The following is a 23,662-nucleotide window of genomic DNA, read 5'->3' as shown; positions in this document are numbered from 1 at the left end:
GCAGCTGTTGCTGTTATTTGGGGTCCTGAAGCTGTTGCTGTTATTTGGGGTCCTGCAGCTGTTGCTGTTATTAGGGGTCCTGCAGCTGTTGTTGTTATTAGGGGTCCTGCAGCTGTTGCTGTTATTAGAGGTCCTGCAGCTGTTGCTGTTATTAGGGGTCCTGAAGCTGTTGCTGTTATTTGGTGTCCTGGAGCTGTTACTGTTATTGTGGGACCTGTAACTGTTACTGTTATTAGGGTTCCTGAGGCTATTACCTATATATGCATCCTGTAGCTGGTAATGTTACTGGGGACCCAAATAGTGGAGCTGTAAATTACATTGTTATTGAGGGTCCAGCAGCTGACACTGTTATTTGAGATTGTACACCAGCTGCACTGGTTGGGAACACTGTTTCTGTTATTCAGGGTACCATGGCTACTGCTGTTACTGTGCTCCTAGCTGCTGTTAATTGGGTGTCCTACAGCAATTATTAGGGTTCCTGCAACTATTGCTGTTATATGGTACACTGTGGCTGTTGCTGTTAATGCAGCCCTCACAGTTGGTGCTGTTAGTGACTTTCCTACAGTTGTTACTGTTATTGTGGTCCTATAGCTTTATGCAGTTACGAAGGAGTCCATAGTTGCCTCTCTCACTGGAGTCCTACAGCTGTTGCAGTTATTCAGGGTTTATGCCTTTTACTGGAGGCCCTACCATTGTGCCTGTTATGTGGGTGCTGCAGCTGTCAATGTCACCAGCGGTCCTCTTGCTACTTCTCCTATTGGGGGTCCTACAGCTGTTACAGTTACTAAGGGTCCTAAATTTGTCTATGTCCCTGGGGTCCTGCAGCTGCTGCACTTATTGGGGTCTTGCAGCTGTTGCACTTATCGCGGTCTTGCAGCTGTTGCACTTATCGGGGTCTTGCAGCTGTTGCACTTATCGCGGTCTTGCAGCTGTTGCACTTATCGGGGTCTTGCAGCTGTTGCACTTATCAGGGTCATGCAGTTCTTGCTGGTAGTCCTGTTGCTGTTGCTTTTACCTTTGGTTTTCTAGCTGCAACTAGAGGTCCTGATGTTGTAGTTATAGGGATCTACCAGTTGTCAATGTCGCTAGTATTCCTATGGCTACTACTATTATTAATGGAGGTCCAATGATTGTTGGTGTTTAAGGAGATCCTGTGGTAGTCAGTGTTATCATGGACTACATATACAATATGGCTACTGTTTCGATACTGTATTGTAGCTGAGCTCACCCTGTGACCTTTGTATTGAGGCCACATTAGATGACACCAAAGTACCTTATGGTTACATGCAATGATTTTGCGATAACCCACAACACCCGAATGTGTAAAACCTACTGAAATGTTCCATCACCATGAAATCCATCCATCTTTTTTTCATATCAATTTTCCAGTTGCTTGGGTTGTTCACCTCAGGCCAGAAGACCCTTGAGCATCATAGGAAGCTCAAGCCTGTTACTTGTAGATCAGAAGGAACCTTTGAGAAGGTGAAGTTTTTCATGTATTATTGATGCACATCTTGTTTACTCGGCGGGCTACCGGGTCGATGCTAGTTTTTAGACGTTTTTATATTACACTTTTTGCTTACACGCCATGCGGCTGGAGTCACTGGTGTCTCATTAATGAGAAGTGGCATGGCGCTCGCCGGGCGGAGGGCGGCTGTGACTCGCTCAGTGCACCCTGTCCCATTCGATATATCTGCTCACGCACTTTTCTGCAGGCGAGGGGTCAGCCGATCCATTGGTTTAAGGCAAAATAAATACGTATGAATATTGCGACTATTTAAGGAGTCTAATTTGTCATGGAAAATTTATCTCAAGAAAAAGGCTGCAGGTTATAGGAGAGGTGAAATTATTATGTGAAATTATGTCAACAGCTGGATTACTGCAGATTCTTATAGGACCATTCATGTCTATGGCACTACAGGCTCCGAGGTTGTAGTCAGCTCTATTGCTGTCCACCCTGCAGGCCATTGGCCTTTACCAAACCCTTCACTATCTGTCTAGTAATGGGATTCTCAATAACATAGTATAATGGGAAAATATCAATCCATATCATGTACCTGGCATATATGGTTCTAAGGCACCATCATCTCTACTATCTATGATAGGTCATTGACTACAACACAACTGATCTATATTAATATAGATGGAAAGCCAAAGGGCTCATGTTATGAAGCCTTACCGGGGACGGGCTAATGGTCGTAGATTTGGCTTCTCCAACCCATAGAGATCAGCTGCTATCACGTGGAGAAGATGGCCAGTGAGGCAGGATTGCATGGTGACCATTCAGATGAACAGCTGTATATAATCCCATTGTGACTCATAGAGGAGGGTACTAAGTGCGAGAATGCCCTTTGAACAGGTCCATATGCTGTAATGTGGACATACTGTTCAGTAAATACCAGTATATACCAATGATCCACAGCAATTTTTCCATGGTTTGACATTACAATATGGGGCACTTCAATTCTTATTGGGAATTCCTTTTTTAACATTTTGTTATGGGATGCCAAAACAATGACACAAAATACAGGATAATGACGCAAGGTACATGATAATGATATGCTGATACATGGGGTACAGGATAATGACACTGACACTGGGGGTACAGGATAATATGCTGACACTTGGGGTACAGGATAATGACACTGACACTTGGGGTACAGAATAATGACACTGATACTTGGGGTACAGGATAATGACACACTGACACTTGGGGTACAGGATAATGACACTGATACTTGGGGTACAGGATAATGACACTGACACTTGGGGTAAAGGATAATGACACTGACACTTGGGGTACAGGATAATGACACTGATACTTGGGGTACAGGATAATGACACTGACACTTGGGGTACAGAATAATGACACTGATACTTGGGGTACAGGATAATGACATGCTGACACTTGGGGTACAGAATAATGACACTGATACTTGGGGTACAGGATAATGACATGCTGACACTTGGGGTACAGAATAATGACACTGATACTTGGGGTACAGGATAATGACACCCTGACACTTGGGGTACAGGATAATGACACTGACACTTGGGGTACAGGATAATGACATGCTGACACTTGGGGTACAGAATAATGACACTGATACTTGGGGTACAGGATAATGACATGCTGACACTTGGGGTACAGAATAATGACACTGATACTTGGGGTACAGGATAATGACACACTGACACTTGGGGTACAGGATAATGACACTGATACTTGGGGTACAGGATAATGACACTGATACTTGGGGTACAGGATAATGACACACTGACACTTGGGGTACAGGATACTGACACTGACACTTGGGGTACAGGATAATGACACTGATACTTGGGGTACAGGATAATGACACTGATACTTGGGGTACAGGATAATGACACACTGACACTTGGGGTACAGGATACTGACACTGACACTTGGGGTACAGGATAATGACACTGCCACTTAGGGTACAGGATAATGGCATGCTGACACTTGGGGTACAGGATAATGATATGCTGACATTTGGGGTACAGGATAATGATATGCTGACACTTGGGGTACAGGATAATGACATGCTGACACTTGGGGTACAGGATAATGACACTGATACTTGGGGTACAGGATAATGACACTGATACTTGGGGTACAGGATAATGACATGATGACACTTGGGGTACAGGATAATGATATGCTGATACTTGGGGTACAGGATAATGACACACTGACACTTGGGGTACAGGATAATGACACTTGGGGTACAGGATACTGACACTTGGGGTACAGGATAATGACACTGATACTTGGGGTACAGGATACTTGGGGTACAGGATAATGACACACTGACACTTGGGGTACAGGATACTGAAACGCTGACACTTGGGGTACAGGATAATGACACTGACACTTGGGGTACAGGATAATGACACTTGGGGTACAGGATAACAATATGATGACACTTGGGGATAATGACAGGGGGTAAAGAATAATGACATGCTGACACTTTGGGTACAGGATAATGACACGCTGAAACTTGGGGTACAGGATAATGACACTTGGGGTACAGGATAATGACACCCTGACACTTGGGGTACAGGATAATGATACACTGATACTTGAGGTACAGGATAATGACACTGACACTTGGGGTACAGGATAATGACACTGACACTTGGGGTACAGGATGACACCCTGACACTTGGGGTACAGGATAATGATACACTGATACTTGAGGTACAGGATAATGACACTGACACTTGGGGTACAGGATAATGGCACCATGACACTTGGGGTACAGGATAATGACACTGACACTTGGGGTACAGGATAATGACACTTGGGGTACAGGATAATGACACTTGGGGTACAGGATAATGACACTTGGGGTACAGGATAATGACACTGACACTTGGGGTACAGGATAATGACACTAACACTTGGGGTACAGGATAATGACACCCTGACACTTGGGGTACAGGATAATGATACACTGATACTTGAGGTACAGGATAATGACACTTGGGGTACAGGATAATGACACTGACAATTGGGGAACAGGATAATTAATTTATAACCATAATAATCTCCATCAATCTCAGTCCATTGAGTTGCACTCTGCACCATTGAGCTGTGTGATGCAGTACCACACACAAACTGAGGAACCGGGTGGCGCTATTTCTGGATGAAAACATCTCTTGCTCTCCAAATCCTGGCTAACACCCTGCAGAGGGGAGAGTGAACGTATAGATACCCGGCTACATGTAGACCCCGCAGGCACGCGCTGCATATGTCTGTATACTTTACATGGTCTGTGGAATAATTCATGAAATAAGTAAGAAATCTCCCCGTCTATAAACAATCATCATTGACTTCAATTGGCGGTGACAAGTGCCTGACATCCCATCGGGTGACAATTGTAAGTGACCCTGAAATCGCAACATGCCAGAAATGAAGCGTCCCCGGCAATTATCCACCAGGAGGATTCCACACCGCCTCTCCGTGCCGCCAGGACTTCGCTCCTTAAGACGTCTCTCTCTCTGATGTGAAGGTTAAAATTTCCGAAAACAATATTTCTGTAGCGGCTGTAAATAATAAATGATTTGGTTATAATGACGGCGGGGCTGGCTGACCTCGGCGCTGTCATTGACTATGGCATTTGAGGCGAGACAGGCCTTATGTGCGTCTCCCCCCGGAGAGACGTCCTTACATAACGGAGCGTTATCTCATTAACCCTTTGTTTCCCCGGCGTTTGTCATCTTTTGAGACTGTTAAAATGTCAGAGTGCGACCGGCGAGATGTTTCTTAAATGTCACAAGAGATAAGATCACGGTGACATTAAGGCGATGTCAGGCGGATCCCACCGATTCTAGAGATTATTTTCCGTTCGGCCTGCAGATGGTAATGGCATGTAAAACGTAAGAAGGGGTTATCCAGGATTAGAAAAACAAGGCTGCTTTAATCTTAAAACAGCGCCACCCTTGTACTCAGGTTGTGTGTGGTATTACAACTCGGCTCCATTCACTTTAATAGTACCAAGCTGCAATACCGCGCACAAACTGAGGATGAGAGCGGCGCTGTTTATGGAAGAGGGTAGCTATGTTTTTTTTTTTATTTTGGATAACCCCTTTAAAGAGACATTCTTATCTCCAAGACCCTTTAAGTTGCATTACCACATACAACCTGTGGACAGGTGTGGCGCTGTTTTTGAAGGAGGCAGCCATGTTTTCTTATCCTAGACAACCAGAATAGAATACATGTATAGACCTAGCCCTTGTTGACAACTAACTAAGCGACACTCCTTAGCAACGTCAGTGACCATGGAAACATAATTTGCCATTTAGATTTTGTTTCCGTGGCAACAAATATTCATTATGAATGTTAAAAATTCATATTGTTTTCAGAAACTTCCAAGAAACAATGGATGACATTTATCATAACTCCAAAAGAAAAACTTCCTTTGTTGCCTGTAGCCACCAATGACAATTTGTTGACTATCTGCACTTCCCCTAAATACTCAGATGGGTGGGAACTATTTAAAAAAGGGGTGTGGATGCTGGACTCACAGGCAGGGTCGGCTCCAGGTATTTGTGGGCCATTGGATGACAAAGCCTCAGCGGGCCCCTTATCCATCCACAATGCACATCATTTGAGACACCACTAACATACACAAACACACCTTATTGACACAGGACCTTTGGGTCACGTGATCAGGTCCTTCACAATTTCCTCTCTCTGAGCAGGTTCTGCTCTGTCTACTTTCTGTCTTCTGATGTTCAGCCCCTCACTGTGCACCCAATAAATCTGGTGTCTTTTTGTCTTTTCGGGGGGGTTATTGCAGTGTCCCAGAACATGCAGACTACTACTCCTATTATGGCCATTTCTATTTCTGTGTCAATGCCTGTTCTGGTAAGTGTTTGCACTGCAACTGCTGCTGGTTTTCCCCTAGTATTCTCTGGTATTGTGCATTTTCATGTGTATTCTCATGTGTTCCTGTGTATTACAGTGTACAGTGGTATGCAAGGCTGTTGATCACGTGACCTGTAACCATGGTTCCTCCAATGGCCGACTAGCTCTGGCCAGGAGCAACCATGTGACCTCCCACTTCCTGCTGACAAGTTAGTCTTCCCCCTGCTTCCAAGCAAGGAGGATGTGTGTCGTCCCTCTCCTGCCTCAGAGGAGTTGGGCTTCTTCTCTGCAGCTCCCACTTCACCACTAGAAGTGTGGATCAGATGCTCTGCAGTATTCAAGTCTTCGGCTGTATCTGCCTGCTCAAGTGTCCGGAGTCTTCTCTCTCATCTGGGTGTCATTCCGTTATCTCTCCTCATCGCTGCAAGGATTCACAGCAAGTATTATTCTCAAGCTAATCCACCCAGCAACGCTATTTCTCTCATACTCCTACTCCCATCATCCGGCACGTATTCGCACAGCCTATGCAGCACCACTCCTGCTTTATTTGTCAAAGCCTGCTATATACCCGGTTGCATCCGGACAGAACTGTTGCTACTAGTTACTTCATCTATAATAAAACCGCTGTTACTGAACCCTGGCATTGGTGTCCACTAACTGGTGCCCTGACTAAGTGCAGCGAAGAATCGCATGCCCATCATCACCCGCAGATTCCACAGACCGGCCCCACAGCTGTGCTGCCCTCAGGCCTATACCGTGACAAGTATACACCCTGCAGCTGCCCCGGTCATTGCCCGCTCATAACACCAGCACTGCGGAAGTGGCCCCCAGGGGCCAGGGCATCGCATTTTGGCCAGATATAGTATGGTGGTGTTATTCAGTCACAGTATGGTGGTATTGTCAGGTCTGGTATAGCGGTGTTATCCAGTCACAGTATGGCAGTATAGGTCAGGTGTGGTATGGAGGTGTTATCCAGTCACAGTATGGTGGTATTGGTCAGGTCTGATGTGGCAGTGTTATCCAGTCACAGTATGGCAGTATAGGTCAGGTGTGGTATGGAGGTGTATCCAGTCACATTATGGCGGTATTGGTCAGGTCTGGTATGGCAGTGTTATCCAGTCACAGTATGGTGGTATTGGTCAGGTCTGTGTGGTGGTGTTATCCAGTCACAGTATAGTGGTATTGGTCAGGTATGTATGGCAGTGTTATCCAGTCACAGTATGGTGGTATTGGTCAGTTCTGTGTGGTGGTGGTGTTATCCAGTCACAGTATGGTGGTATTGTCAGGTCTGGTATAGCGGTGTTATCCAGTCACAGTATGGCAGTATAGGTCAGGTGTGGTATGGAGGTGTTATCCAGTCACAGTATGGTGGTATTGGTCAGGTCTGATGTGGCAGTGTTATCCAGTCACAGTATGGCAGTATAGGTCAGGTGTGGTATGGAGGTGTATCCAGTCACATTATGGCGGTATTGGTCAGGTCTGGTATGGCAGTGTTATCCAGTCACAGTATGGTGGTATTGGTCAGGTCTGTGTGGTGGTGTTATCCAGTCACAGTATGGTGGTATTGGTCAGGTCTGGTGTGGCAGTGTTATCCAGTCACAGTATGGTGGTATTGGTCAGTTCTGTGTGGTGGTGGTGTTATCCAGTCACAGTATGGTGGTATTGGTCAGTTCTGTGTGGTGGTGTTATCCAGTCACAGTATGGTGGTATTGGTCAGGTCTGTGTGGTGGTGTTATCCAGTCACAGTATGGTGGTATTGGTCAGGTCTGGTGTGGCAGTGTTATCCAGTCACAGTATGGTGGTATTGGTCAGGTCTGTGTGGTGGTGTTATCCAGTCACAGTATGGTGGTATTGGTCAGGTCTGTGTGGTGGTGTTATCCAGTCACAGTATGGTGGTATTGGTCAGGTCTGGTATGGCAGTATTATCCAGTCACAGTATGGTGGTATTGGTCAGGTCTGTGTGGTGGTGTTATCCAGTCACAGTATGGTGGTATTGGTCAGGTCTGGTGTGGCAGTGTTATCCAGTCACAGTATGGTGGTATTGGTCAGGTCTGGTGTGGCAGTGTTATCCAGTCACAGTATGGTGGTATTGGTCAGGTCTGGTATGGCAGTATTATCCAGTCACAGTATGGTGGTATTGGTCAGTTCTGTGTGGTGGTGTTATCCAGTCACAGTATGGTGGTATTGGTCAGTTCTGTGTGGTGGTGTTATCCAGTCACAGTATGGTGGTATTGGTCAGGTCTGTGTGGCGGTGTTATCCAGTCACAGTATGGTGGTATTGGTCAGGTCTGGTGTGGCAGTGTTATCTAGTCACAGTATGGTGGTATTGGTCAGGTCTGTGTGGTGGTGTTATCCAGTCACAGTATGGTGGTATTGGTCAGGTCTGTGTGGTGGTGTTATCCAGTCACAGTATGGTGGTATAGGTCAGGTCTGGTATGGCAGTATTATCCAGTCACAGTATGGTGGTATTGGTCAGGTCTGTGTGGTGGTGTTATCCAGTCACAGTATGGTGGTATTGGTCAGGTCTGGTGTGGCAGTGTTATCCAGTCACAGTATGGTGGTATTGGTCAGGTCTGGTATGGCAGTATTACCCAGTCACAGTATGGTGGTATTGGTCAGGTCTGGTATGGCAGTGTTATCCAGTCACAGTATGGTGGTATTGGTCAGGTCTGGTATGGTGGTGGTAAATATGATGCCTGGAGCTATTACCTACCAATCCCTCAATATGCAGATGGCTGTAATCATTGATTCAATGTGGAAATTTGTCTATGGTTTAAGCAGTTAAAAACCATGAAAAACGCGATTCAGACAATAGGGCCGGTCCCTTTTAAAACCAATGCTTTTTCTTGATCAACACAAGTCTTGATTTTCTCTCTAGAAACATCCATAAGGATGCCGGCTTACACTACAGATTGTTTCATATCACAGAATAAACTTTATTTTGCTTTGTTTCCACCCCACCTCCTCTAATTACTAGAAAATGGGCTAAAATTTTTAAAAACACAAAAAAAATTAAAATATATACTGCCTTAACCCACTTCTTTGTATTCTATGAGACTATATGAGGGACAGTTGGTCCCGTAAAATGGCAATGTTCTGTCCTCATCTGCTGTGTACATTGCACGTGCTCCTGGTACGCCGTTGTATCACAGCAGACATTTCGCACAGTGTTCCATCTGTTTGCCATCTTCTGGAGCATGAATATTAGTCGCTACAGATTGTCATGGTTTTTATTTAAATGACTGTATTCCTGGCTTCCATTTTCATATGGTTTCATATTATTCTTTTACAAATTATATTTGTTATGCTTATTTTAGGTTAATCCTAAACTAGGCATACGCTTTATATTGTTTTCAAACCCACAAGATCAAATGATCGACGGATATTGTTCCAAACTTATACATAACGTTATATGGTCACTAACATTTAACACAGCAATAGTGTACGTAAGCAATATCCAGAGTGTTATTTACTCTCATTTAAATTGTTGCTTTTTTCAACTGGAAAATGTTCCATCCATTAGGTGTCTCCCTTCAGCATATTTGGCTGTTAAGTGACTGTTGTTAGGCACAGTCTGTCTCTCTAGTAACAAAATCACCAGGACGGACTGCAAGAAGTGAGGACTGGGCCATCATTACAGGACTACTGCAGTGTACAGAGCCTGCTATCAGACATAGGATTGATATTCTGCTGCCTCTGCTATCAGATCTTTAAGCTGCCTGTATGTGTTTTTGAGCTGTTATACTATCAGTTTTGTCTGCTAGATAGTATTTGCTTTGGTAAGCGTTTACTATATACAGTGGTGCCTTGGATTAGGAGCATAATTCGTTTCAGGACCGTGCTTGTAATCCAAATCCACTCTTAAACCAAAGCAAATTTTTCCATAATAAATCATTGAAATGCAGACAATTTGTTCCACACCCCAAAAATAATGATTTATTATTCTGAATAACATGTAAAACAAATGAAACAAACATCCAGAAACAGCAGAATATGTGATATTATAAGTTACTGTACAGTAGAGCAATCAGCATGTGGAGTATAATATATAGTAAGGGCATAAGAATAAAAAAACAGCAGCAGTTTGTAGATAAAGGATGGAACTGCAGATCCCCATAATGCAGTAGCGTAGTACAACAGGCTAGACTAGAGAAGCAGGGCTGCTGTCAGAGGACTGTGTGGTCTCATGACAGCAATGGGGAAGGGGCATGTGTTCAGCATGGACCAATGAGGAAGTGAGAATCGCAGATCTGTGCAGGAGGACAGTGACAGAAACTTTCCTATACAGCAGTGTAAATGTGTATGGCTGAGTTTGAGTGCAGGCAAATTATAGCAACAGTGTGTATAGCTGAGTGTAAGTGCAGACACATTATACACTCACCGGCCACTTTATTAGGTACACCATGCTAGTAACGGGTGGTCTTCTGCTGCTGGAGCCCATCTGCCTCAAAGTTGGACGTACTGTGCGTTCAGAGATGCTCTTCTGCCTACCTTGGTTGTAACGGTTGGCTATTTGAGTCACTGTTGCCTTTCTATCAGCTCGAACCAGTCTGCCCATTCTCCTCTGACCTCTGGCATCAACAAGGCATTTCCGCCCACAGAACTGCCGCTCAATGGATGCTCGGTTTGAACTGCAGGAGATTGTCTTGACCATGTCTACATGCCTAAATGCACTGAGTTGCCGCCATGTGATTGGCTGATTAGAAATTAAGTGGTAACGTGCAGCTGGACAGGTGTACCTAATAAAGTGGCCGGTGAGTGTAGAAGCAGTGTGTATAGCTGAGTGTAAGTGCAGACACATTATAGCAGCAGTGTGTATAGCTTAGTGTAAGTGCAGGCACATTATAGCAGCAGTGTGTATAGCTGAGTGTAAGTGCAGGCACATTATAGCAGGAATGGAGAGGATGGGAAACACAAGGACTGACAGAGACAGCAGGGAGCATGAAGGAATGAGTGGGGCAGATGTGGCCACATAAATGCAGCACTCTCTGCCCTGGGAAAGAGGGGTTACAGCTATGTAGAGATTACCTCCACGGTCCTGTCCCCTGATGTAAGCCCCAGCCTGAAGTGGATCTGCAGTGATTTGGAAGGTGAGGGAGACTTCTTGGGTCAGAGTACAGTGCTGTAGATCCCGCTATGCAGACCCTGTCCCTCCTCCACTCCCCCTCCCACCCAGTACAGGGAGCTCTTACACCAAAGCAATGCTCTTAAAACAAGTCACAATTTTGAAAAACTGAGCTCTTCTTGCAAAACACTCTTAATCCAAGTTACTCTTAAACCGAGGTACCACTGTATATCTTTTTGCCTATTGCTGTGTACAGCATTCATCCCACAAGCTTCTCAGCACCCATAAGGCTTGTTTAGTTAGCATTACTGTGGATTTCTCTACAGAACACTAATACTAGGTGTAGTTAGAACATGTAGGGGAAGGATCCTGTAGAAAAGCATGTATTTTAGTGGTTTATCTGCAAGTTTTAACTAATCACTGGAGTACGAGTTTCTAGTCTGATGAATGTCTCCTCTATTGTCCCAATAACCATGTACACATAGGGGGGCAGGTATTCAGATTGTAGCTGGCAGTATGATGGTCTCTGGTACTATCAGTATAGGCGGACTAGTAAATAGGGTACACACCCCTGCTATTAGGAGGAATGCAGCAGAAAAAGGAGGTGAAGTACCCAAAATACATAGAATGCAGGACTGGCTTCCAGTTTTCAAGAATACTGTTACCCTTAGGGTTACTATGATTAAGGAAAAAAAATATATGTCAGAGACATGTCAAAAGTTTTGATTTGTGGGGGTCTGGGTGCTGAGACCCCTATAGATTGCTACAATGAACGTGAGAAAGCACTCAGCTAAGTGCTGTTCCTCCCCACCATCTCCTCAATGAAAATGTCTATTTTACTGCGTTTACACGGAACGATTATCATGCGAATTTGCACGATAACGATCGAATTCGAACGATAATCGTACGTGTAAACGAACGATCAATCGACGAGCGAGAAACCATTCATTTTAATCTTACAACATGTTCTAAAATCATCGTTTGTTGTTCGCAAAAATTTCGCAGATCGTTCCGTGTAAACAGTCGTTCACCGATTTTTGTGCGAGATAGGCTTAAGCGATGGCAAAGCGATTTTTCCGTACGATATATCGTTCCGTCTAAACGCTGGTTGTTCTAAAAAAAACCATTGTTTTTTCGATATCGTCAATCGTACGATCGGGCGAATTATCGCTCTGTGTAAACGCAGCATATCAGCCCTTTTTCTCTAGTGGGGAGAAACAGCACTTACCTGTGCACTTCTTCCTGTATGTATTAGTAATTAGTGGGGGGGGGGGGGGGGGGGTTGGGTGCTGATCACTAAAACAGACAGAAAGAGGTGCTCAGCTGGGTGCTGTTTCTCCCCGCTATCTCCTCAAAACCTTTGAGAATTCTCTGACTCGTCAAAAGTTTTTTTCGTTTTAAAGTAAAGTAACGCTTTTATACGTTAGGTCATCCATTTTTTTGTTTTCCACAAAAATCTCCCAGTATTTGTACAAACAATACCAGGTGGCCGTTCTACAGAAATATCCTGTTTAAATTAAAAGCAATTTAGCAATTTATTTCTCCATTTCAGCGTCACCTGCGCCTCCTGCTTTAATTACGCACAATTAGATTTACATTTTTAGTGTATTGTTCTATCAAAATGATAATTCTCCCCACATGAACGCACCTGGGCATAAGAGACAATACAACGTCATACAAAAGAAGATTGTTCATTGCACTATGAACAGTTCTGCAATGCTGTAATATACAGACAGCACTGCATCCGACTAAAAGAATACACCACTTCCTGCAGGACATACAGCAGCTGATAAGTACTGGAAGACTGGAGATTTTTTTAATATAAGTAAATTAAAAGTCTTTCTGACACCAGTTGATTTGAAAGAAGAAAAAATTTCACTGGAGTACCCCCTTAATCATGGCATTGCTCCCCTATAATACTAGTGTTGTCTTCCCTTTATCATCGTCTGATTTTATAGCTATGTGTTATAGATAATAACAGTGAAATCCAGAAGGTGATGCCGTACGCGCAGAATAATATTTTTTCAATTGATTCGAATCAACTTTAAAGCCTACAGACAATTACTAAAGAGTTACCTCGCGGTGTGGGAGAGTAATGGCCCTTGTATCTCAGCGGCCGCGTCTACAGCTCATTATGATCATGGACGCCACTGGACCGAAACGGCGAAAAGCGAGTCGGCGATTTAATAGCTCGTGAAAATACATATACAAAAATAGCCAACTTAATTTACTGTGCAAATTTCACGCTGGCTTCAAATAAAAAATAATTGTGTAAGGTTTTTTTAAGCACACAGGGGGAGATTTATGGTACAAAGTGAAACTGGCTCAGTTGCCCCCGGCAACCAATCAGATTCCACCTTTCATTCCTCACAGACTCTTTGAAAAATGAAAGGTGGAATCTGATTGGTTGCTAGGGGCAACTGAGCCAGTTTCACTTTACACCATGTTTGATAAATCTCCCCCATAGAGTATAGAAAATCTGTCTAAAAGGGCAATTTCAAACTATGACTGTGGGGGATGGGAACACAAGGTCCTGTTACCAATATCTGGAGGTCACAGCAGAAAATCCTTTGTGGCATATCCTGTTGATGTCTAAAGGAATATTGGGATCTATAGGATTAGACTACACAGGGTTTATTTGTAGTCTGTTACCATGGAGACACATAGGCATGCTGGCAAAACCTAAAAACATTTGTTTCATTAAGACTATTTACAATTTTTTTAGTTACTATGGAAATTGCAGGGCAATACAGGGCAAAACTGGGTAACATACTTGAGACCCCCCTAGTTGTTAAGCGGTGTATTGCTGATCGCTGATCCAGGGATTTATTCTGATTGCCATCAGAGTCGGGAAGGAATTTTTCAAATTGTCATCTGCCTCATAGGGGTTTTTGTGACCCGTCTGAGGGAAAGATCTAAATGTCCCAATCTCTAAGATGTAAATGATGATAGGTATGCCTGCATTGTAGGCGGATAACAACTAAAACTTTTCTTTTTATCAGGTATTCATAAGACCTCCACTTCCCTTCCAAAAATTTCAAAGAGTTTTACAGGAACTACATAGATATGCTCAGGCAGATAAAAACAGAAATCTGTACTTACCTTGCCTGCTTCCCCGACACCGCCACTCCAGTGATGCCCACTGCACAGCATTTCCTTGTGTTGTCCTAGTAGTCTGCCAATCACTAGCCACAGCAGTGTCTTACCTCAGCCAGTGATTGACAGAGCAGCAAGACAACACCAGGAAGTGGCTGGGAGCGGCCTTTTTTGCATTGAGACAGGTCAGAAAGGTGGCAGTGGAGAAGGTGAGTACATATTTTTTTTGGTTTATTTGTTTTGCCCCGCCTGAACACAAAATATCTGTTTAACCCCCTCCTGACTCCTACTATCTGCATATAGTTAAGGTCACAGGGTAAGGCATGGAAAAGACTCAAGAAACTATGTAATTTTCATAAAATCAAGGGTCACCTGTATATTACAGTACTTGCTATTGTATCTACGCAGTTGAGAGGCAGTGCTCTGTCACCCCAATAGCCTCCTGGGATGCTGAGAGGATGATGTCCTGGGGCTAATAATATATTTTAATCCCAGGGATACAATTAGATGTGCAGTAATAATTAGGAAAATAGAATGGGGTGGTATGGATCTGGGGCACCCACCCATCTTGAGAATAATGGGGTCCAAACAAGAGGTGGCCACACATACTCAGTCATCCGTCACTGAAATGAATGAGCCCCGATGTGCTCTTAGTCATCCATTCACATTGTAGGAATCACAGGCTTGCAGCTGACGTTGCCCTTTAAATCTGACTCAAATTGGAGCGTTTCAAAGCGGAAAAACAGAAGACGGCAAAAACACAAACCTCTGCCGGAGTCAAAATACACATATTGAGGGCATAATTACCGAGAGTTAGGCCAAGTCTGCTCCTCCAAGACCACAGTTGGGAAATCATTGAGCCGAGTGTGAGATCTATTAGGGATGGTGGGCGTCGAAAACATAATACGGCGTTTATGACTCATTGAGCTTTACTGTCATCTAATTAAGCTTCATTAGTCAGTAATTAAGGAGCAAAGAAGACGTATCAATGAGATGCTGAACAATCCGGACCCTGCTTCCTAACACATCCGTGGCGCCACAATTTGGATGAGTCAGGGAGCGGCTGCCCGCTCTTAAGACACGTGTGCAACCATTACAGCAGGATGGCAGGATGTTGGCGAAGTCCCAATGAAAGTATAGACCACATTTATGGACTTAAAGGGATACTCACCCTAATGACAGTTGTGGCTTATTTATATCATAAACCCCACTTCCTGTCACCACCGCAAACAAGCACATTGGACAGAGAAGAAGAAAGAAGAGGGAAGGACTGCAGCCTGTTTATCTGTGCCATGTCTAAGATGGTGAGTTGGACATGGCCCTTTGATATTAATACATTATCATGATAAGGTCTCATTTAGTCTGCAGAATAGTGAGTTTAGCTCTGGAGTATAATACAGGATGGAACACAGGATCAGTACAGGATAAGTAATGTAATGTCTGTACACAGTGACCCCACCAGCAGAATAGTGAGTGCAGCTCTGCAGTATAATACAGGATGTAACTCAGGATCAGTACAGGATAAGTAATGTAATGTATGTACACAGTGACCCCACCAGCAGAATAGTGAGTGCAGTTCTGCAGTATAATACAGGATGTAACTCAGGATCAGTATAAGATCAGTAATGTAATGTATGTACACAGTGACCCCACCAGCAGAATAGTGAGTGCAGTTCTGCAGTAGAATACAGGATGTAACTCAGGATCAGTACAGGATCAGTAATGTAATGTATGTACACAGTGACCCCACCAGCAGAATAGTGAGTGCAGCTCTGCAGTATAATATAGGATGTAACTCAGGATCAGTAATGTAATGTATGTACACAGTGACCCCACCAGCAGAATAGTGAGTGCAGCTCTGGAGCATAATATAAGCACAACATATTATTCAGTATCATTACAGTAATGTTTGTACTACAAACTGACTCAACTATTTATTCAAACAGAATATATATATATATATATGCATTTGTGAATGGCTTTTAGGCTCTGCAATTTCTCTTCCCACAGTTAAAAACAAATAATAAACTCTGCATCCCTGCAGCCACCACTAGGGGGAGCTAACATTTCTGCCTGCAGATTCATACAACTAGTTTAGAACTAGAAAATAAAAAATTGTGACCTCAAGAAAATGATCTGCTTCTATAACAGGTGCACCACCATGCATAGTACCCCAGATAATAACTTATTTCTGAAGAAATTAGTGGCATATATGACTCCTCATCTTGTCCCCTATGTCCTTACAGCAATGAATAGAGATATGTGTCAGGAGGACAATAAATTCTCAGGGGGTTCTATAAAATTCCTTCTATAATGAACTCATCAATTAAACAAGTTACAATAACTAGCAAATTAAAAATTAATGAAAGGCAAATTAAAATAGAATTTGCAAAGTAAGCAAAAAGGAAATGTGCAGCGACCCTTAGATATCCCCGAGAGACATGCGCCATTATATCCGCCATCTCAGCTTATTACCCATCTATACAATATCCACATTACTGTGTAGTGAGACCGTAGGCCGCATTACAACCGCCTAGGTTATTGTGACAGGATCACACAATCTTATTTTAATGGGTTTCCATAGATATGTACTGTATTGTGCTAATTTGTTAAAGTTGTAGTGTGGTGCAGCTTCTGTGGAGCACAACAGAATGAGAACCATCACAGTGACTCACATATTAAAAAAAACACAAATTAATGGGAGGAGATTTATCAAACATGGTGTAAAGTGAGACTGGCTCAGCTGCCCCTAGCAACCAATCAGATTACACCTTTCATTTTCCAAAGAGTCTGTGAGGGATGAAAGGTGGAATCTGATTGGTTGCTAGGGGCAACTGAGCCAGTCTCACTTTACACCATGTTTGATAAATCTCTACAGTGTATATATAGGTGCTAAAATAGTGGCATGGTGTAGTATTTGCATGATCATAATTTGCTAAAGTTGTAATATGGTGCAGCATTTGCCGATCACAACAGCATAATATATTGGCCTATAAGTCAAGGTGATTCCTAATTGTCATAGCTACATCAACCAGTGTAAACTGAGACTAATAAAGCTTCTGATGGAGCAGTCGCATTTTTTTTTTAATGTTTAGTTCCCGGTACAGTATGTACTCTATGTAATGTACTTGATCCAATGAATAATAAAAAGGATACATCATTGACAAAAAATATAGAGTGAAAAAAGCATTAAAGAACACAAAGTATTACTAGTAGTGAATGGACCAGCAAGAATACCATGCCCTCTGCTGGTGACAGACAGTATTACTGTTTTTTGTTACTATTTTAGTCATTTTTTTTTTTTTGTAGACAAGATATAAGTGTTAAAGGGATACTCCAGTGAATAAAAAAGTTTTCAAATAAAGTGGTGCCAGAAAGTTATAAAGATCTTAAAAATCTCAAGTCTTCCAGTACTTAACAGCTGCTGTATGTCCTACAGAAAGTGGTGTATTCTTTCTTGTCTGCCACAGTGCTCTCTGCTGCCACCTCTGTCCATGTCAGGAACTGTCTGTGAGGATTTGTTCACGCTCTGGACAGTAGAGAGCACTGTGTCAGAATGGAAAGAATACACCACTTCCTGCAGGACATCCAGCAGATGATAAGTACTGAAGGATTTTTTTTTTTTTCCAAAAAGAAGAAATGTTAAAATCTGTAAAACTTTCTGACCCCAGTTTTTTGTGTTTTTCTTTCCCTCTGAGTACCCCTGGGCATTCACCAACAGATCTTGTAAGTTGATACGAGGATACGTGAGCCTGAAACGCATTGGCTGTTGGTTGGTTTTCCAATGTTATAGAGCTGCCCTGAATAGTAAGCCTGCTTTGTTTCAATGACAGAGGTGCGTACATTCATCTCCTGGTGTGGGGATTGCTACAGTCCGCAGATTCCCATCCCAAAGTGATGACAGACACTGGATCTTTGGATAGAACAATCTCAGCAAGTAAAAGAAACTGCAGGGAGAATCAGTATACGGAGTAGTGTGTCTCCATCTCTTACCTTCGGGTTGGTATTGTGCTACCATTGTGACTGTCTGACCGGCACCTTTTAAGGCAGCTGCAGCTTGCTCATGGGAAGCACCGCGAAGATCAATGCCATTAACCTGCGAAAAAAAAGGGTGCAAAAAAATGTAAAATCCGTCCTTAACAAAAAAAAAAAAAAAAAAAAACCTTTAAATCAGCACTTCTGTCAAGAAACGGAAGAGAGCAAGGACTCCAAGCAGAGACTGCACCGATAATGGCAGATCTGCAGTACCAGAAGGACACCATGGTCCTGCATCAGGGGAGCAGCTTACCGGGATCTGGAGACCACAGGAGAATGCAGGCGAGCTGCGGGAGAGGTAAGAGCTCTGGTATTATTATTCCTCCTACCTCGATTATCTAAAAGTATGGATAGTCTGAGAAGGGTGGAATGGGTGGACTAAACACTGATTCCACTAGGGGGATGGGGGCTAGAGGAGGGGAACAATACTGCTACCTGTGGGGGAAAGGTGAGAATGGGAATACTGCGAATGGGAGTGGGCATAGTACTGCTGTCAGTGTTGGAGGGGTGTGAATGGGGACACTACCTATGTCAGTGGTGGAGGGGAGGGAATGGGGACAGTACTGCTGTCAGTGATGGAGGGGTGGGAATGGGGACAGTGCTGCTGTCAGTGGTGGAAGGGTGGGAATGGGTACAGTACTGCTGTCAGTGGTGGAAGGGTGGGAATGGGTACAGTACTGCTGTCAGTGGTGGAGTGGTGTGAATGGGGACAGTACTGCTGTCAGTGGTGGAGGGGTGGGAATAGGGACAATACTGCTGTCAGTGGTGGAAGGGTGGGAATGAGCATACTACTGCTGTCAGTGATGGAGAGGTGTGAATGGGAACAATACTGCTGTCAGTGGTGGAGGGGTGCGAATAGGGACAGTACTGCTGTCAGTGGTGAAGGGGTACAAATGGGAATAGTACTGCTGTCAGTGGTGAAGGGGTACCAATGTGAACAGTACTGCTGTCAGTGGTGGCAGGGTGGAAATGAGTACAGTACTGCTGTCAGTGGTGGAGGGGTGCGGATAGGTACAGTACTACTGTCAGTGATGGAGGGGTGTGAATGGGGACTGTACTGCTGTCAGTGGTGGAAGGGAGGGAATGGGGATAGTACTGCTGTCAGTGGTGGAGAGGTACAAATGGGAACAGTACTGCTGTCAGTGGTGGAGGGGTACAAATGGGAACAGTACTGCTGTCAGTGGTGGAGGGGAGGGAATGGGGACAGTACTGCTGTCAGTATTAGAGGGGGGTTAATGGGGAAAGTACTGCTGTCAGTGTTGGAGGGGTGGAAATGGGGATAGTACTGTCAGTGTCGAAGGGGGGGGGGTGAATGGGGCAGTACTGCTGTCAGTGTTGGAGGAGAGGGTGAATGGGGACAGTACTGCTGTCAGTGTTGGGGGGGGTGAATGGGGACAGTACTGCTGTCAGTGGTGGAGGGATGGGAATGGGGACAGTACTGCTGTCAGTGGTGGAGGGGAGGGAATGTGTACAGTACTGCCATCAGTGGTAAAGGGGAGGGAATGGGGACAGTACTGCTGTCAGTGGTGGAGGGGTACAAATGGGAACAGTACTGCTGTCAGTGGTGGAGGGGAGGGAATGGGGACAGTACTGCTGTCAGTGTTAGAGGGGGGTGAATGGGGAAAGTACTGCTGTCAGTGTTGGAGGGGTGGAAATGGGGATAGTACTGTCAGTGTCGGAGGGGGGGGGTGAATGGGGCAGTACTGCTGTCAGTGTTGGAGGAGAGGGTGAATGGGGACAGTACTGCTGTCAGTGTTGGGGGGGGTGAATGGGGACAGTACTGCTGTCAGTGGTGGAGAGGTGGGAATGGGGACAGTGCTGCTGTCAGTGGTGGAAGGGTGGGAATGGGTACAGTACTGCTGTCAGTGGTGGAGTGGTGTGAATGGGGACAGTACTGCTGTCAGTGGTGGAGGGGTGGGAATAGGGACAATGCTGCTGTCAGTGGTGGAAGGGTGGGAGTGAGCATAGTACTGCTGTCAGTGATGGAGAGGTGTGAATGGGGACAATACTGTTGTCAGTGGTGGAGGGGTGCGAATAGGGACAGTACTGCTATCAGTGATAGAGGGGTGGGAATGGGGACAGTACTGCTGTCAGTGGTGAAGGGGTACAAATAGGAATAGTACTGCTGTCAGTGGTGAAGAGGTACCAATGGGAACAGTACTGCTGTCAGTGGTGGCAGGGTGGAAATGAGTACAGTACTGCTGTCAGTGGTGGAGGGGTGCGGATAGGTACAGTACTACTGTCAGTGATGGAGGGGTGTGGATGGGGACTGTACTGCTGTCAGTGGTGGAGGGGAGGGAATGTGTACAGTACTGCCATCAGTGGTGAAGGGGAGGGAATGGGGAAAGTACTGCTGTCAGTGGTGGAGGGGTACAAATGGGAACAGTACTGCTGTCAGTGGTGGAGGGGAGGGAATGGGGACAGTACTGCTGTCGGTGTCGGAGGGGGGGTGAATGGGGCAGTACTGCTGTCAGTGTTTGAGGAGGGGGTTAATGGGGGCAGTACTGCTGTCAGTGTCGGAGGGGGGGGGTGAATGGGGCAGTACTGCTGTCAGTGTTGGAGGAGGGGGTGAATGGGGACAGTACTGCTGTCAGTGTTGGGGGGGTGAATGGGGACAGTACTGCTGTCAGTGATGGAGCGGAGGGAATGGGGACAGTACTGCTGTCAGTGGTGGAGGGATGGGAATGGGGACAGTACTGCTGTCAGTGGTGGAAGGGAGGGAATGGGGATAGTACTGCTGTCAGTGGTGGAGAGGTACAAATGGGAACAGTACTGCTGTCAGTGGTGGAGGGGAGGGAATGTGTACAGTACTGCCATCAGTGGTGAAGGGGAGGGAATGGGGAAAGTACTGCTGTCAGTGGTGGAGAGGTACAAATGGGAACAGTACTGCTGTCAGTGGTGGAGGGATGGGAATGGGGACAGTACTGCTGTCAGTGGTGGAAGGGAGGGAATGGGGATAGTACTGCTGTCAGTGGTGGAGAGGTACAAATGGGAACAGTACTGCTGTCAGTGGTGGAGGGGAGGGAATGTGTACAGTACTGCCATCAGTGGTGAAGGGGAGGGAATGGGGAAAGTACTACTGTCAGTGGTGGAGGGGTACAAATGGGAACAGTACTGCTGTCAGTGGTGGAGGGGAGGGAATGTGTACAGTACTGCCATCAGTGGTGAAGGGGAGGGAATGGGGAAAGTACTGCTGTCAGTGGTGGAGGGGTACAAATGGGAACAGTACTGCTGTCAGTGGTGGAGGGGAGGGAATGGGGACAGTACTGCTGTCAGTGTTAGAGGGGGGTGAATGGGGACAGTACTGCTGTCAGTGTTGGAGGGGTGGAAATGGGGATAGTACTGCTGTCAGTGTCGGAGGGGGGGTGAATGGGGCAGTACTGTTGTTAGTGTTTGAGGAGGGGGTGAATGGCGGCAGTACTGCTGTCAGTGTCGGAGGGGGGGTGAATGGGGCAGTACTGCTGTCAGTGTTGGGGGGGTGAATGGGGACAGTACTGCTGTCAGTGTTGGGGGGGGTGAATGGGGACAGTACTGCTGTCAGTGATGGAGGGGAGGGAATGGGGACAGTACTGCTGTCAGTGGTGGAGGGATGGGAATGGGGACAGTACTGCTGTCAGTGGTGGAGGGGAGGGAATGAGGACAGTACTGCTGTCAGTAGTGGAGGGGAGGGAATGGGGACAGTACTGCTACAAATATTTGGAGTTGCTGGATAGGTATTTGCTGCACTGTGGTGTTTGGTGCTTGTGAAGAAGTATTTTGTGCAGTATTATGGTACCTGGCACAGCTGTAGGAGTCTTTTTGCAGCAGGTATTCCTTTGGTACTCCTGAGGTGTTGCACTGTGTTGTTTGGTTCTGCACTGTGATATTTGATTAGGACAACTGGGAAGGTATTATTAGCCTGTACTGTGATATTTGGCACTACTGGAGAGGTCATTTTTGCTGTACTGTGGTGCCGCTTGGGGTACTACGGAGATGGCTGAAAGTGGAAAAGGGGAGTGAGCTACACATGTCCTTGCTCGTTCTCCTGATCTCTAGGGGTAACAGCAGCTGAGACCCCAACCCCAAACTTTTCACACGTCCTTATCAAAGCCACAACTCCACCGTGTGCAATAAAACATTCAAGTTTTTGTGCCTCATTTGGGTGCTGCAACCATTTATTGTGTTGTGCCTGTTGGAGCATCCACAACCAAGAAGCTTTCCGAGTGTAAAGAAGAGAACATGCAAAGTTTATTGGTCTGATCTGATTCAGAACCATACCCTCAATCTCTGTATACCCCACCCTACAATCTCTGTATACCCCACCCTACAATCTCTGTACACCCCACCCTACAATCTCTGTATACCCCACCCTACAATCTCTGTATACCCCACCCTACAATCTCTGTACACCCCTCCCTACACTCTCTGTATACCCCACCCTACAATCTCTGTACACCCCACCCTACAATCTCTGTACATCCCCCCCTACAATCTCTGTACATCCCAACCTACAATCTCTGTATACCCCCGGGTTCATTAGGCTGCTCGGGATTCTTTAGCAATCTTTAGCAATCTCTGTATACCCCACCCTACAATCTCTGTATACCCCACCCTACAATCTCTGTACACCCCACCCAACAATCTCTGTATACCCCTCCCTACACTCTCTGTATACCCCACCCTACAATCTCTGTACACCCCACCCTACAATCTCTGTACACCCCACCCTACAATCTCTGTACATCCCACCCTACAATCTCTGTATACCCCCGGGTTCATTAGGCTGCTCGGGATTCTTTAGCAGACAGGGACTTTGTCCAGGGTCTATGGCGTCTCCCATTTTGAGTTCTTTGCTCCTAGGTGAAACTGACAGAGCGGAAATCCTCGTTGATGGTCTTGGCAGCAGTCGGTTCTTATGGGCAGATAATCACTACCCAATCTCCACAGTTATCTCCCTGCCAACCGAGCTGAGATTCCGGAGGCGTTGTCCATATGCTGGAGTAACAGACACTATTATATTACTGGAGGACGAGGACCGATAGCAGTTACCATACACCCAGTACATAGATGAGTGGTGCGCAACCTGTGGCCCA

The 23,662-nt window shown here is 45.3% G+C and overlaps 1 protein-coding gene across 10 annotated transcripts in view; it reads right to left on the bottom strand.

Moving 5' to 3' along the window:
* The window catches only part of DLG2 (discs large MAGUK scaffold protein 2), an 818,767-nt gene that overhangs the window by 164,179 nt on the left and 630,926 nt on the right, over positions 1–23,662 (bottom strand). For all 10 annotated transcript variants that reach the window (XM_069969704.1, XM_069969702.1, XM_069969703.1 and 7 more), the window contains one exon: positions 18,549–18,651. In XM_069969704.1, coding sequence (XP_069825805.1) covers positions 18,549–18,651 — 103 coding nt within the window. The remainder of the gene's footprint in view (positions 1–18,548; positions 18,652–23,662) is intronic.

The sequence above is a fragment of the Dendropsophus ebraccatus genome, chromosome 5 (assembly GCF_027789765.1).
Source record: "Dendropsophus ebraccatus isolate aDenEbr1 chromosome 5, aDenEbr1.pat, whole genome shotgun sequence".
In the NCBI taxonomy this organism is placed as follows: Eukaryota; Metazoa; Chordata; class Amphibia; order Anura; family Hylidae; genus Dendropsophus; species Dendropsophus ebraccatus.
This window is presented reverse-complemented; position numbering and strand designations above follow the sequence as displayed.